General features: G+C 32.6%; 1 protein-coding gene across 1 annotated transcript in view; it reads right to left on the bottom strand.

Moving 5' to 3' along the window:
* Positions 1 to 2,930: 2,930 nt before the first annotated feature.
* LOC126882395 (zinc finger protein 271-like) overlaps positions 2,931 to 14,392 on the bottom strand; it is a 40,944-nt gene continuing 29,482 nt past the window's right edge. Inside the window, exon 2 of the mRNA XM_050647311.1 lies at positions 2,931 to 6,559. Coding sequence (XP_050503268.1) covers positions 4,425 to 6,559 — 2,135 coding nt within the window. The 3' untranslated portion in view covers positions 2,931 to 4,424. The remainder of the gene's footprint in view (positions 6,560 to 14,392) is intronic.

Genomic DNA, 14,392 nt, shown 5'->3' with positions numbered 1-14,392 from the left:
TACGGCGGTTCTTCAGTCTCATGGATACTGTTATTGAATTTATTAATACTATTGACCTCACACTGAGTACAGCACTACAAGAGAAGAGAAAAGACGTCGCTTACTTATCCGATATTTTTGAAAAATTAAATGAAACGAAGCTGCAACTACAAGGAAAGCACATAAATATGGCCAAAGCGAAGGAAGTAGTCGGAGCATTCATTGACAAACTATCTATTTTTGAAGAAAATATACAGAGAAGAGATCTGACCAAATTCCCCCACTTTAAATCTTCTTGTGGTGATTCTGAGAATCTTTAAACATATTGCCTCCACCTTCAAACATTGAAAAAAGATCTGCAGTCCCGATTCCAAGGTTTGACTAGTCTGAAAATGCCAAATTGGTCGATCTTTTCAGCGTGGAAGTTTCAACGCCATGTCCTTCTGAAAGTATGTTTCGGGAGTGTTGGTATGAGAGTTTGATCGCGGATAAAAGAAGTGTATCCAATCTTGTGGAATGCAATCATATTACTATTATTAGCATTCCCCACAACATATATTTTTAAATAATACGACGTGTTCTGAGGAACTAGAAACCTCGAATAATTTTAGTGATGACAACTTTAGTATGGTTCTGATTAATATTCGTTCTATAAGAAATAAAACTGACGAATTATTTTTGTTTCTAGAGGAATTAGGATTTTCCCAGATAGTTGCTGTTACGGAACACTGGCTTAAAGTCAACGAGCCTTTTTTGTAGAGAGATACAGAGATATATTTTGTAGAGAGATGTCATGGAGGCACCCTAATTCTTTCTGCAAACAATGATTTTTCTCTGATAACAAAATATGACTTTTTGTTGAATGAAGCCTTCTTTGAATTTTCCTTAGTTTTTAATAAAAATCTTAATCTTTACATTATTTGCATCTATAGATCACCTGACTCTTCCGTGGAATTATTTTTTTAGAACCTGCTAAATTTGTTAGATGACTTGCCTCACAAAAGCAGAAAAATTCTATGCGGAGACTTACAACATAAATTATGCTGCTGCTTGTGCTACCCAAATGTTCTTGGTCAACATATTTGAATCATATGGTCTCTCAATGCACGTTAATTCTCCTACAAGGATTACAAAAACTACATCTACCATAATTGATTATATTGTCTCCGATTTCTCACCCCTTGCTGTCTGCTCTACAGTTATTAATGCGGAACTATCGGATCATGAAGCAGTATATACGAAATTTAACATCTTCAGCAAACCCTCCTCGAAAACCCGACGTTTAGGTAGGATTTTTTTCGCTCGGAATTTTCATAAATTCCAAAATTTATGTTTAACTTCTGACTGGCATTTTCCTTCTACGGACGTGGACTATAATTTCAGTGATTTTTTGGAGAAGCTTGTCTGAATCTTCAATAAGGCATTTCCTTTAATTACGATTAAGCCAAAACGTCGCAAACCCTGGACTACCAAAGGTATCCGCATATCAGCAAAAAATATGCGTTCACTACTTTATATCAAAAAATTTACTACCAACGTCTCTGTCACTCAATATATCACCAATTACAGAATCACATACCTAAAACTCATCAAATCAGCTAAAAAAGCCTACTATCAAAATCGTCTGGGAAGCTCCAAAAGTCTTGCAAAAGAAACTTGGTCCATAATAAACGATCTTCGAAATAAAGCCCACGCAGCTCAAACATTTGCCCTTCCAAACCCTGAAAATCTAAACGAATACTTTATTAACGTGAGTAAAAATATAACATCAACTATTCAGTCTCAACAAGATCCCATCTCCTATCTCCCTAATTCAGAAATTGTCTCGAATTCATTCTGTATAAGACCAATCTATAAATCTGAATTGATCCAAACGATCAATAGTATGAAAAGCAAATCATCTTGTAGTACTGATGGACTATCCATAAAAATCTTCTCAAATCTCACAGATAATGGGTTAAAACTCCTCGTGTCACTAATTAATCCTTTGAAAACGGTAAATTTCCAGAGTTCCTAAAGACATTATTCCTCTTCATAAAGGTGGCGAAAAATATAATGCCTGCAACTATAGACCTATTGCCCTACTACCGGTACTCTCCAAAATTATTGAGAGGCTCATAAAAACCCGACTTATGTCCTTTCTCTTTGATAACAATATTTTATCACAAAATCAGTTCGGCATAACTAATAAATGTACAACTGATGCCATGTTTTCTGTACTTCACGAGGTTTACCAAGCACTAAACAATAATCTTTATACTGCCACTGTTTTCTGTGACTATTCCAAAGCTTTTGATTGTGTAAATCACAACATTTTGATTAAAAAACTTAATTTCTATGGAATTCGAGGTATTTCTTTGAATTGGTTCAAATCTTACTTAGATAATAGGAAACAACTGGTTAGAGCAAATGATACTGACTCTAGTCTCAAAAACATTGTATGTGGAGTACCACAAGGTTCAGTATTGGGTCCTCTACTTTTCCTTATCTTTATAAATGACATCACTAATTTAAAAATCGATGGAAAAAATTTTCTTTTTGCTGATGATACCAGTATCACTTGGAGCGACTACACTATTGCAACTCTTCATGCAACTATAACTTCTGATCTTCTTACGATAAAAACCTGGTCTGACTCTAATTTACTCTCCTTTAACGTGGATAAAACGGTAGCATTATCATATAAACGTGCTCTTCAACCCCTGCTTGTGAATAGCAGCCAGATCTCTACCGTTGATTCTGTAAAATTTCTTGGTATTCTTTTAGACAGCAACCTCAAATGGTCCCTTCATATCGATTTGTTAAGTAAGAAACTCGCCTCAGCCTGCTATGCCATAAGATCTGTTTCGAAGGAACTCAATTTAGTATCTTCTAAAATAACATATTTTTCTTTATTCGAGTCTCATCTTCGATATGGTCTTCCTTTTTGGGGGTCTAGTACAGCTGCCCAATTTGATGTTATTTTCAAATTACAAAAAAGAGCAATAAGATATCTGTTTGGCCTCAGAAGAACAACCCCATTGCAGAAGTTACTTTAAAGATCACGAAATTTTAACCCTTCCATCTTTGTATATTTTAGAAACTGTTTGCTTAATTCGTAAACACATGCATGTCTTTCCAGCAAGGCCTCATCGTGACTACTCCACCAGAAATTCAACTTTTGATGTCTATTTACCGATCCCGTCTTCTGAGTTAGTAAAGAAATCTATACTATATTCCGCAAAAAAACTATACAACCATCTCCCTTTACAACTCAAATCTGCAACATCCTTTCTCAAGTTCCGTAAAATGACAAAACCTCATTTATCTAAAAGACCATATTATTCAGTAGAAGAGTTTCTTAATGACTAACTAAGAAATCACAGTAATATACAAGTAACTAAAGTGTATTTATCTATATTTGGGTGTCACATACAGCAGCTTAAACTTATTAGTTCCTTTGTTTGTGTTTTATTATATTATGTTGTATGTTCAATTTTGCAATTTATAGTAATTTTGCAATATATTGGTTTTTGTTTTTTACTTCACTTTTTTAATTTGTTTATATTTTTTTTATTGACGATTTATCTAATTTTATAAAATTGTATTTGTTATTGTTATGTATATCTTTTTTGTGACTCTATGTTAAGCTTTGTCCATAAAATTGTATAATTTTCAGTGACAATAAAGCATATTTCTATTCTATTCTATATCTTATGAAGAAAGGTCTTAGTTCTGTATTTATATTGAAACACAAACAAACAAAGAAATAGGCTCGATATAATAGAAAGAGGGGATTTGAAGTTGAATTTATTTGAGGAACACCAGGCCCAAGAGAAAAATTAACATATTGCTAACCATTTATCATTTTACGAAAAATGTAAAATAAATAATACATATTGTACTGATTAATTATTTGTTTCAAAATTGGGAGGGGGGGCGATTATAGTACAGTAGACTCGCGGTTATCCGAGTCTCTGTCATCCAAGCCCCTCGGTTAACCGAGGCAAAAGTCATAACAGGTGAGTTACAATTTTCAACCTTGACGCAACATCGCCGTCTCAAAATCAAAAAGAGGAATAAAGCTTGTGCAAAATCAAAGACTTTTTTAAACAGTAATATTGATAAGGTAAATGTTTTTATCTTTTATAGACAGTACTCTATTAATTTTGTCATTAAAATATCCACAGTTATGATTATATACGTGTTTTTCTATCAATATAACTAATCTCAGTGTTAACCGAGTTTTTCCGTATCCGAGGTAGTCACAGTCCCAGTTACCTCGCGAGTCTACTGTATTCACAACTGGTGAAATCTGTCTAAGGAGGCGGTCATGGGAGAAAGGTTGGGAACCACTGCGCTAGTTGGCGATACCAGTGAAGCTCACAGCGCATATGTAGTTAAATTCAGTTTTTGGAATCTTTCAAGATCCCCAAATTTTTTGGGAAACCTCTTACAAGGTTCTTTCATGTATGTACTTTCAAATGTCCTTTCAAAGTATGATTATGAGAAAACTGCTTAAAACAAATTTTACACTTGTATGGTCCAGTGTGCACTTTCAAATGTTTTTTCAAACTGCCTGCTTCACTAAATTGCTTAAAACAAATTTCACACTTGTGAGGTTTATCCCCAGTGTGCACTCTCAAATGTGTTTTCATATTGATTGCGTGACTAAATTGCTTAGAACAAATTTCACACTTGTGAGGTTTTTCCCCAGTGTGCACTCTCAAATGTGTTTTCAAATTGCTTGCTTCACTAAATTGCTTAAAACAAATTTCACACTTGTATAGCTTTTCTCCAGTGTGCACTCTCAAATGTCTTTTCAAATTAGTTGCTTCACTAAATTGCTTAAAACAAATTTCACACTTGTAAGGTTTTTCCCCAGTGTGTATTCTTAAATGATTTTTCAACTTATCTACTCTACTAAACTGCTTTAAACATATTTCACACTTGTACGGTTTTTCTCCAGTGTGCACTCTCAAATGTTTTTTCAAACTGCTTGCTTCACTAAATTGTTTAAAACAAATTTCACACTTGTGAGGTTTTTCTCCAGTGTGCACTCTCAAATGTCTTTTCAACTTAGTTGCTTCAGTAAATTGCATAAAACAAATTTCACACTTGAGAGGTTTTTCCCCAGAGTGCACTCTCAAATGTGTTTTCAAACTGCTTGCTTCACTAAATTGCTTAAAACAAATTTCACACTTGTGAAGTTTTTCCCCAGTGTGCACTCTCAAATGTGTTTTCAAACTGCTTGCTTGACTAAATTGCTTAAAACAAATTTCACACTTGTATAGCTTTTCTCCAGTGTGCACTCTCAAATGTCTTTTCAAATTAGTTGCTTCACTAAATTGCTTAAAACAAATTTCACACTTGTAAGGTTTTTCCCCAGTGTGTATTCTTAAATGATTTTTCAACTTATCTGCTCCACTAAACTGCTTTAAACATATTTCACACTTGTACGGTTTTTCCCCAGTGTGTATTCTTAAATGATTTTTCAACTTATCTACTCTACTAAACTGCTTTAAACATATTTCACACTTGTACGGTTTTTCTCCAGTGTGCACTCTCAAATGTTTTTTCAAACTGCTTGCTTCACTAAATTGTTTAAAACAAATTTCACACTTGTGAGGTTTTTCTCCAGTGTGCACTCTCAAATGTCTTTTCAACTTAGTTGCTTCAGTAAATTGCATAAAACAAATTTCACACTTGAGAGGTTTTTCCCCAGAGTGCACTCTCAAATGTGTTTTCAAACTGCTTGCTTCACTAAATTGCTTAAAACAAATTTCACACTTGTGAAGTTTTTCCCCAGTGTGCACTCTCAAATGTGTTTTCAAACTGCTTGCTTGACTAAATTGCTTAAAACAAATTTCACACTTGTATAGCTTTTCTCCAGTGTGCACTCTCAAATGTCTTTTCAAATTAGTTGCTTCACTAAATTGCTTAAAACAAATTTCACACTTGTAAGGTTTTTCCCCAGTGTGTATTCTTAAATGATTTTTCAACTTATCTGCTCCACTAAACTGCTTTAAACATATTTCACACTTGTACGGTTTTTCTCCAGTGTGCACTCTCAAGTGTTTTTTCAAATGAGTTCCTTCACTAAATTGCTTAAAACAAATTTCACACTTGTGAGGTTTTTCCCCAGTGTGCACTCTCAAATGTGGTTTCAAATGACTTGCTAAAGTAAACTGCTTAAAACAAATTTCACACTTGTGAGGTCTTTCCCCAGTGTGCACTCTCAAATGTGTTTTCAAATGACTTGTTTGATTAAATTGTTTAAAACAAATTTCACACTTGTATAGCTTTTCTCCAGTGTGCGCTCTCAAATGTCTTTTCAAATCATTTGATTGAACAAATTGCTTAAAACAAATTTCACACTTGTAAGGCTTTTCTCCAGTGTGTATTCTCAAATGTGCTTTCAAATGACTTGTTTGGCTAAACTGCTTAGAACAAATATTGCACTTGTAAGGTCTTTGTCCAGTCAGACCTTTCATATTTTGATTTGTTTTTCCTTCAGCCTGTTGAGTTGTATAATTTCCATCGTAAGATGAATCAATTAGTGTCCCCATAATTTCCATTTTATGTTCGTCTTGGAGATAACCTAAAATACAAACTGACTAAATATACACACACACATACATATTCCAAAATTAACAAAAACTCCAAAGTTACTTAACCCATTAGCTCCGAGAAAAGAAAAATTCCTTTTATATGCAATAATTTTTTGTAAAACTATGTAAAAACAACTTATTTTTCTTAAATTTAAGCCAAAACATTAAAAATCTTTTTGTTTTGGAAAAAAAAGGTGATCCCATATGGAACCACTAGGCGTTTGGCAAGATCAAATATGGAAAAAATTCATTAATTTGTCCGATTTTTATGAAATGTTTAAAACATGAAATACAAAGTTCAACGTTGCACTTTGCGTACATTGTGCATCCTTTTGAACTGTAAGCTGGCATGACGCACCTGTTCCTTTTGCCCTCAGGTAGAGATGATCCTTGCAGTCAAACCTGATTCAATCAGATACTCGAAAATTACTTCCCATTGAAAATTGAATAGAACATTTTCTGAGTTTGTATAAAATATACTCTTATGTTATATATATGCTATCGGTTTACAACGTTCTCCGTCTTCCGATACCCATTCGCTGTTCCTCTGTCCGCACATTGATCTACTTGCAGACCTCTTTTATTAAAGAGCATAAATATACTCTTACCTGACAAATGCACAAATACTTCTTCTACACTCCTTCTAAAGAGACTAATATTCCTCCCTGATTGTCGATGTATCGCCCAAGCATTTTGAAGGGCTACGTCGTCGATGAGATACGTAAATATTGGTCAGTACCATTTTTTGGAACGTATGCCGACTCAATAGCTTGCTTTGGGTGGTAGCTTATTATGTCCGCTTACTAACAGAATTGCCAAAAATACTTTCAATTCAGGGAGTGTCACGTTGGGTTCTATCATTTCTAGCAACATATCAGTTATAAATAATTCAAACAGTTGCACGCAACTCATCTCTGAATATGTACTGTAATCCCTTTTGGAAAGTTGCACGGCATATAATGAAGGTCTTCGTCAATATATGTAAGTTGTAGGTTCTGGCAGAGAAATTACCATTTGGGAATTTGTATTAGTTTTTATTTAACTAAATTAGAATTATTTACGTTTTGCCAATCGTTATCATAACTTTCTTCTACGTCTTATTATCCATCTCCTAGACGTTCAGAGTTTGCAAATACAACTTCCGCACCTGCAGAAAGTTGACGAGCATTCAAGTTTGATTCAGCCAACTCAAAAAACATGCCTGTTACATCATCTTCTTCATATGCCATATCTAAATCTTCCTCTAGTGCTTTTTCAGTGAAATTACCAAAAAACAACTACATATCTGCCTAGTGGGCCCATATGGGTACAACAATATTTACACTAATTTTTAACTGTCGCTTGTAATATTGATACAAAAATTATAATATAACTACGTTATATTTTAAGATCTTTTAATGATCCTAGTATTCCCAAAAACAAGTACTGAAAATATACTTTTATAAATCGGATGTCCATTATCAAACACATTTTACTATAACACGATTTTCTAACTTCCTTAGCTTGCGAAATCTAATAAAACACTGATGAGTATTCATCAACGCAGGTTCAGACAAGTCTAAATAAAGTATTCATGCGGTAAATGTACTGTTGGTTGTCTGTTTTATTATTAGCCCAATAAATGAACGTTTTGGAGTGTAATTTCCAGGGGCAGCTACGAATTGCATGAAAATTTGGATTTAGGTTCTACTTACCCTCCACTTCAAAGTTGAATTTGTGCCGTTGGTTGCTTTTACTTGGGGGGTGACATTTACCCCTTCTCGAGGGGTGAAAAACGCGTGTTTAAAATAAGGCCGAAAATGGATAAATTGACTTATTTTAAGCACCTTTTGTTCTATAAAGTTTTTTACGTAAGTCAATACTTTTCGAGTTATTCGCGATTTAAATCTTGATTTTTCGACAAAAAAACTACGTTTTCACACAGTTTTTCCCAAATAACTCAAAAACTAAATATTTTATAGAAAAAAATGTTTTTAGTAAAAGTATAGCCTATAAAAAAAACGAAAAAAATGGTGTACCAGTAAAGTCTACAGATTGAGTAGACGCAAAGTTGTAGCTCATGAAAAATACGTTCTTATTCGTCTAATTCCAAATCGAATAATTCAACGCGAAATCACCGAACAAGGAAGCGTTTTTCGCGAAAACCTTATTAACATTTTTAAATTATCAAGAAAAAGCTTATTATTTATTTTTTATAAAAGTTTACAGCATCAAAAATAAACGAGTTACACTGAAAAAAAAAGTTGACTATTTTAACTGTATGTGTATTGTTTATATGATCTGTAAGTTTGATTGGTTTGAAGTGCTTATTTTTGAAAACATTTGGTTTTATAGTAAAAAAAATTTTCTAAAAATTTTTGAAAAATTTCTTTTTTCAAAATAACTTAAAAAGTATTAGTGCTAAGAAAAATCTTAAAGAGTAAAAAAAGAAAGGCTTTGCTATTATAAATATGCTAGTTTCATTGTGTTTCTCCGTAAGAAAAAAATTGGTTAAGATATGGCTGTTCAAAATTTGCATACACTCGTGATTGACCCATTCAAACTCTCTCAATTATAACCCTTTCAAAAATAAACACTTTAAACCGGTGAGACTGACAGATCATATAAAAAATAGATAGGTAAGTAAATTGTTTGTAAAGCGGTAGCGATTAATTTCATTTGGAGAGCTAAACACGGCGAGATTTTCATGATTTTTTACAAAAAAAAAAGAGAGCCAACTTTATTTTGAGCGTAACTCTCTTATTTTTAATGCTAAAACTTTTGTTAACAAATAAAACAAAGCTTTTTATAAAAACTTTAAATGGGTTTTTCCCGAAAGTGCTTAATTTTTCGGTGATTTCACCTTGAAATATTCGATTTGGAAATAGACGAATAAGAACGTATTTTTCATGAGCTACAACTTTGTTTTTCATTGATTGATAGACTTTACTGATACACCATTTTTTTGCGATTTTTGTAAGCTACACTTTTCCCAAGGATATTTTTTTCGATAAAATATTTACTTCTTGAGTTATTTGCGAAAAACCGTCTGAAAACGTAGTTTTTTTGTCGAAAAATCAACATTTTCAATGGCAAATAACTCGAAAAGTATTGACTTACATAAAAAACTCTATAGAACAAAAGTTGCTTAAAATCAGTCAATTTATCCATTTCCGGTCTTATCTTGAACATATGTTTTTCACCCCCAAGAAGGGGTGACTGTCACCCCCCAAGTAAAAGCAACCAACGGCACAATTTCAACTTTGAAGTAGAGGGTAATTAGAACCGAAATCCAAATTTTCATGCAATTCGGAATTGCCCCTGAAAATTACACGGTATCGCCGAATTTCCCGTTCATTTACTGGGCTATATAATTTTATTGTGTTAATAATACCTTTACAGCTGGGGCCATATGGTGACTGTAGGCGCTAATGGGTTAAATAATAAATCCATTAGGTACATAAGTTATCACTAGTAAAATGGTACATAGGTAATAGCAATATAACATTAAAATATTTCCAAAAGAGTTCTTTTAAATGACTGCAAAGAATTATTAAACACATCCAATATATCTTCTCTGTTCAAAAACTCTAGGGACTAATCCATGAATGAGTGTCTACCATAATTTGTAGTAGTACGTAGTACGTTCTTTAACGGTAAAATATTGCAAAACCTCTACATTTTAAAGAACCGCTTGGATTGACATGAAATTTGGCGTACACATAGCTAACAAGTCAGAGAAAAAAAGTGATATTGTGCCGATGTGTGCTTTTGCCCTGGGGGTGAGTTTCACCCCCTTTTGGATTACGCGCAAAATAAAGTTGGTGCCTTTTGGTTTGATAAAAAAACGGGAAAATCATCCCCTACTTAGCATATCTAATGAACTTAATCCTTACCACTGCACAAGTTTCTTTACTCGTATATAGTTCGTCTGCTATAACTTTTCCCATGCGGTACGATTCATTTTCAATCAAATTAAATCAAAACATAAATTGAAACGAACGTCGATGTGTATATACATTTTGTATACTGTGTACTATATACTACACACAGCGGCGTACCTTTCACTTTCTGTTTTGACTTAATTTGATTGAAAATGAATCGTACCGCACGGGAAAAGTTATAGCGGACGGACTATATGTATTATTTATATGATCTGTAGGTTTCATCGCTTCAAAGTTTTTATTTTTGAAAGGGCTGCAGTTAAAAGGATTTGAACGAGTCACTAATCACGAGTGTATGCAAATATAGAATCACCAAATCTTACCCAGTTTTTGTCTTACAGGAAAACAAAAAAAAAAATACAAAATATTCAGAAAAGCATAGCCGACTTTTTTTTGTTCTTTAAGATTTTTGGTATCTCCAACAATTTTTTAAGTTATTATGAAACCAAACATGTTTTTAAAAAAAAATTTAATTTTAACTTTAAAACCAAATTTTTTCAAAAATAAGCACTTTGAATTAATGAAACTTACAGATCATATAAACACAACTTAAATAAAGTAAGTTGTGAAGCTGTAACGATTAATTTCATTTAAATTGCTAATTAGGGGGTCATTTTTCCAATTTTTTTGCCAAAACAAAACGGACCAAAGATATTTTGAGCGTAACTTGTTTACTTTTAATGCTAGAAATTTTTTTATAAAACAAAAATAAAGATCTTTTTAATATTTTAAAAAGTTTTCCCCAAAAGTGCTTAATTTTTTTGGATATTTCACGATAAAATATTCGATTTGGAATTTGACGAATATAAACCTATTTTTCATTAGGTATAACGTATAACTCTGCTTTTACTATGTATAGAGACCTCATATATATACCCTTTTTTTAATTTTTTTACAGGCAATATTTTTGCTAAGAATGTTATTTCGAGAAAATACTTACTTTTTGAATTATTTGCGAAAAACCATCTAAAAACGTGGATATTTTGTTGAATAAAGAACATATTATTCACTCGCAAATAAAAGTATTGACTTGGTGAAAAAACTCTATAGCATAAAAGTTGCTTAAGAATTAGTCAGTTTATCCAATTCCGGAATTATTTTGGACATATATTTTTTCACCCCCGAGAAGGGCTGAAAGTCGCCCCCATGGCAAAAGCACACAACGGCACAATATCACTTTTTTTCTTCGACATTTAGCTATCCGTGTGCCAAATTTCATGTCAATCCAAGCGGTTCTTTAAAATGTACAGCAAAAACCGTGAAAGAATGTACATAGCAAGAAAGCCAATAAAAAATAACTTATTTTGTGGTAGCATTCTCTTAGGAACAGAAAATTTGATTTGTGAAAGAATTTCTGGACATGATATAATTCCATGTAATAGTTTGAAAACAAAGCAAATATTTAACATGGTTCTTCTTTTTTCTAATGTATCCAGTTTGATATTTTAAAATATGAGAATAGTTGTGGTCAGAAATCATATTCAGATTTAACATATAATTATAATATCGTAGAAATTTATGTTGGACACTCTCCCCTAACGACTTATAGACATTATACTGAGGAGACCAATATACTGTCTTCACCGCCTCCAAAGGTAATCTTAGTGTAAAACCTAACATCCTATTCTCTTTTACTGTTAATCTATCTACATGATTACTAATATAATAAACATATAATAACACCCTGCCTTTCAGAATCCACAAGGAAAAGAAAATATTTTTCCTGTAGTTGGCTGTATACCATCAATCACAAAATTGGAAAGAAATCGTTTGTAAAAAGTATAATTTTTTTTTATTAAAATCCCTTAAAAGGGCTACATCACAACAAAACGTTTTCGATTTTTATAAAAAATCATCATCAGTGTTAGATCTAAAAATAAGTTTAACTGATTTAATGAATATAAAGTTGGTATTTAAATTTTGACTAAGGTTAGAGCAAGTTGGTTATATGTACTTACAAACTGGATGCTAGCTGAGCCACAAAAAAAAATATCCGGGTAAAAACCCTTTACATAGATAGATACCTTAAAAGGGCATACTTCAATAAAAAGCCCTGTGATGGTCACATGGCAACCAGGATAATGCCCTAAGATAATGTATTGAAATTTCCCAACACGTGGGATCCAAATTGAGTTGTTTACATTTCAATGACTTAATGGCAACTGAATGCGAAATGAGTGATGTTTCTGAAAGGTGTCAAAAGACAGACGGACAACGTGAAGTAGAAGTTACCCTGTATTAACACAGCCAACCAATTGTAGTAAAAGATTTTTTTTTTAATTTATACACAGTAGTAACAAACATCAACAAGTTGTGGCTATAATTACATTTAAGTACCTTGATTATGTAAGATGTAGGTAGAGTATGAAATGATTTTTATAATGTAAATAGAGAACTAGCCAGAATGTATGCAGCCATCTATACATAATTCAAATAAAGTTGAATTAGTTAGCAAATAATGGATCCATTTATGTTAAAGAACATCTGGGACCAAATAATTAAGTGGAGATATTTTTGCTATGTTTTATTTATATGGATCAGTTGATGATTGTGGTTCCTATTCAAATTGAAGTACAGTGGAACCTCGATAACTCGGATTAATCGGGACCGCGACCGATCCGGGTTATCGAAAATCCGAGATAGCCGGAGAATATGGTAAAAATTAATAAAATACGGTATACTTACAGATAAACTCCGTTAGAATTGAAATAACATGAAATATATTTATAAATATGCACTCACAGTACCTACTCATTAAAATTACTAAAAAAAAACACCAAACACAAACGTAAGCAAATGGAAGCGAACAATACAAGACACACAATACAGTTACAACGATGTAATGTTATTATTAGAACAGTGAAAACTAAAGACCATTGTTTTTAAAAGAATTTTTAAATAGTCTTTCCTAAACAATGCTGACAGTTTGAAATAAAAAGGAATAGATACTACAGACAGGTGGCTTGTTGTTTCTGAGGCGTGTGCTATGAGTCATTTTTAATATCGTATAGTTCAAATTACCCACATACACATTATCTCTCAAATATTATATTACATACATTTTTATTGTTGAAAGGTTTGTCTGATAATTAACTATTTTGATGGGAAATAAGCGACAATTAAATTGAAAAATACAAAATATTGAAAATCAAAATGTTTATCTGATGAAAATCGGTCCGGGTTAGCCGGATTTCCGGGTTATCGGGGGCCGACTTATCGGGGTTCCACTGTAAGTCCAACTGTGTTGATGAAAATTTAATTTACTATGAATTAAAAGGAGTTGTTGGTTTAATTGTACATACTAATTGGCATAGTAAATTAGAGAGTCTGTAATATATGGAAGTCTGATATCAAAGTATTGTTGAAATTGAGATATAGTCGGAAAAATGAAAGAATACCCATGAACGATCACATCAATCACTTATTTTGTATTTGCTATCTTTTTTTATAACAAACGTTTGTTATTTATAGAAAAAGACAGCAAATACAAAATAAGTGATTGATGTGATCGTTCATGGGTATTCTTTCATTTTTCCGACTGTAAGTAGTATGAGTCGATATGTTGTGAAATTGGGTGGACGAGATCAAAGTGAGATCAGTTGTGACTAGTTGATTTAATCAAAACTGTGGAAAAAAGTTAATGTAGATTATTTTGGAAGACTAGTAGAAGTTAAGGGATAATATGTGGATGTTAGAAATGTCAACTGTTAGATAAGTAAACATGGAGGAAAAGTTAATATAAATGAAAAAGAATTTGGGAACAGCAAAGAAGTTTGGAAATTTATGTTAAGAAAAAAGTTGACGATATAAGGGATTGAAATCACGATTGAAAGACACATGACGGTTAACACTTCTTTGCTTTTCTCTAATTATTTCCAAGTCCTCGTATAGGTCCAGTCT

The sequence above is a fragment of the Diabrotica virgifera genome, chromosome 3 (assembly GCF_917563875.1).
Source record: "Diabrotica virgifera virgifera chromosome 3, PGI_DIABVI_V3a".
In the NCBI taxonomy this organism is placed as follows: domain Eukaryota; kingdom Metazoa; phylum Arthropoda; class Insecta; order Coleoptera; family Chrysomelidae; genus Diabrotica; species Diabrotica virgifera.
Note: the sequence above shows the minus strand (reverse complement) of the source record. Positions and strands in the feature narration are given on the sequence as shown.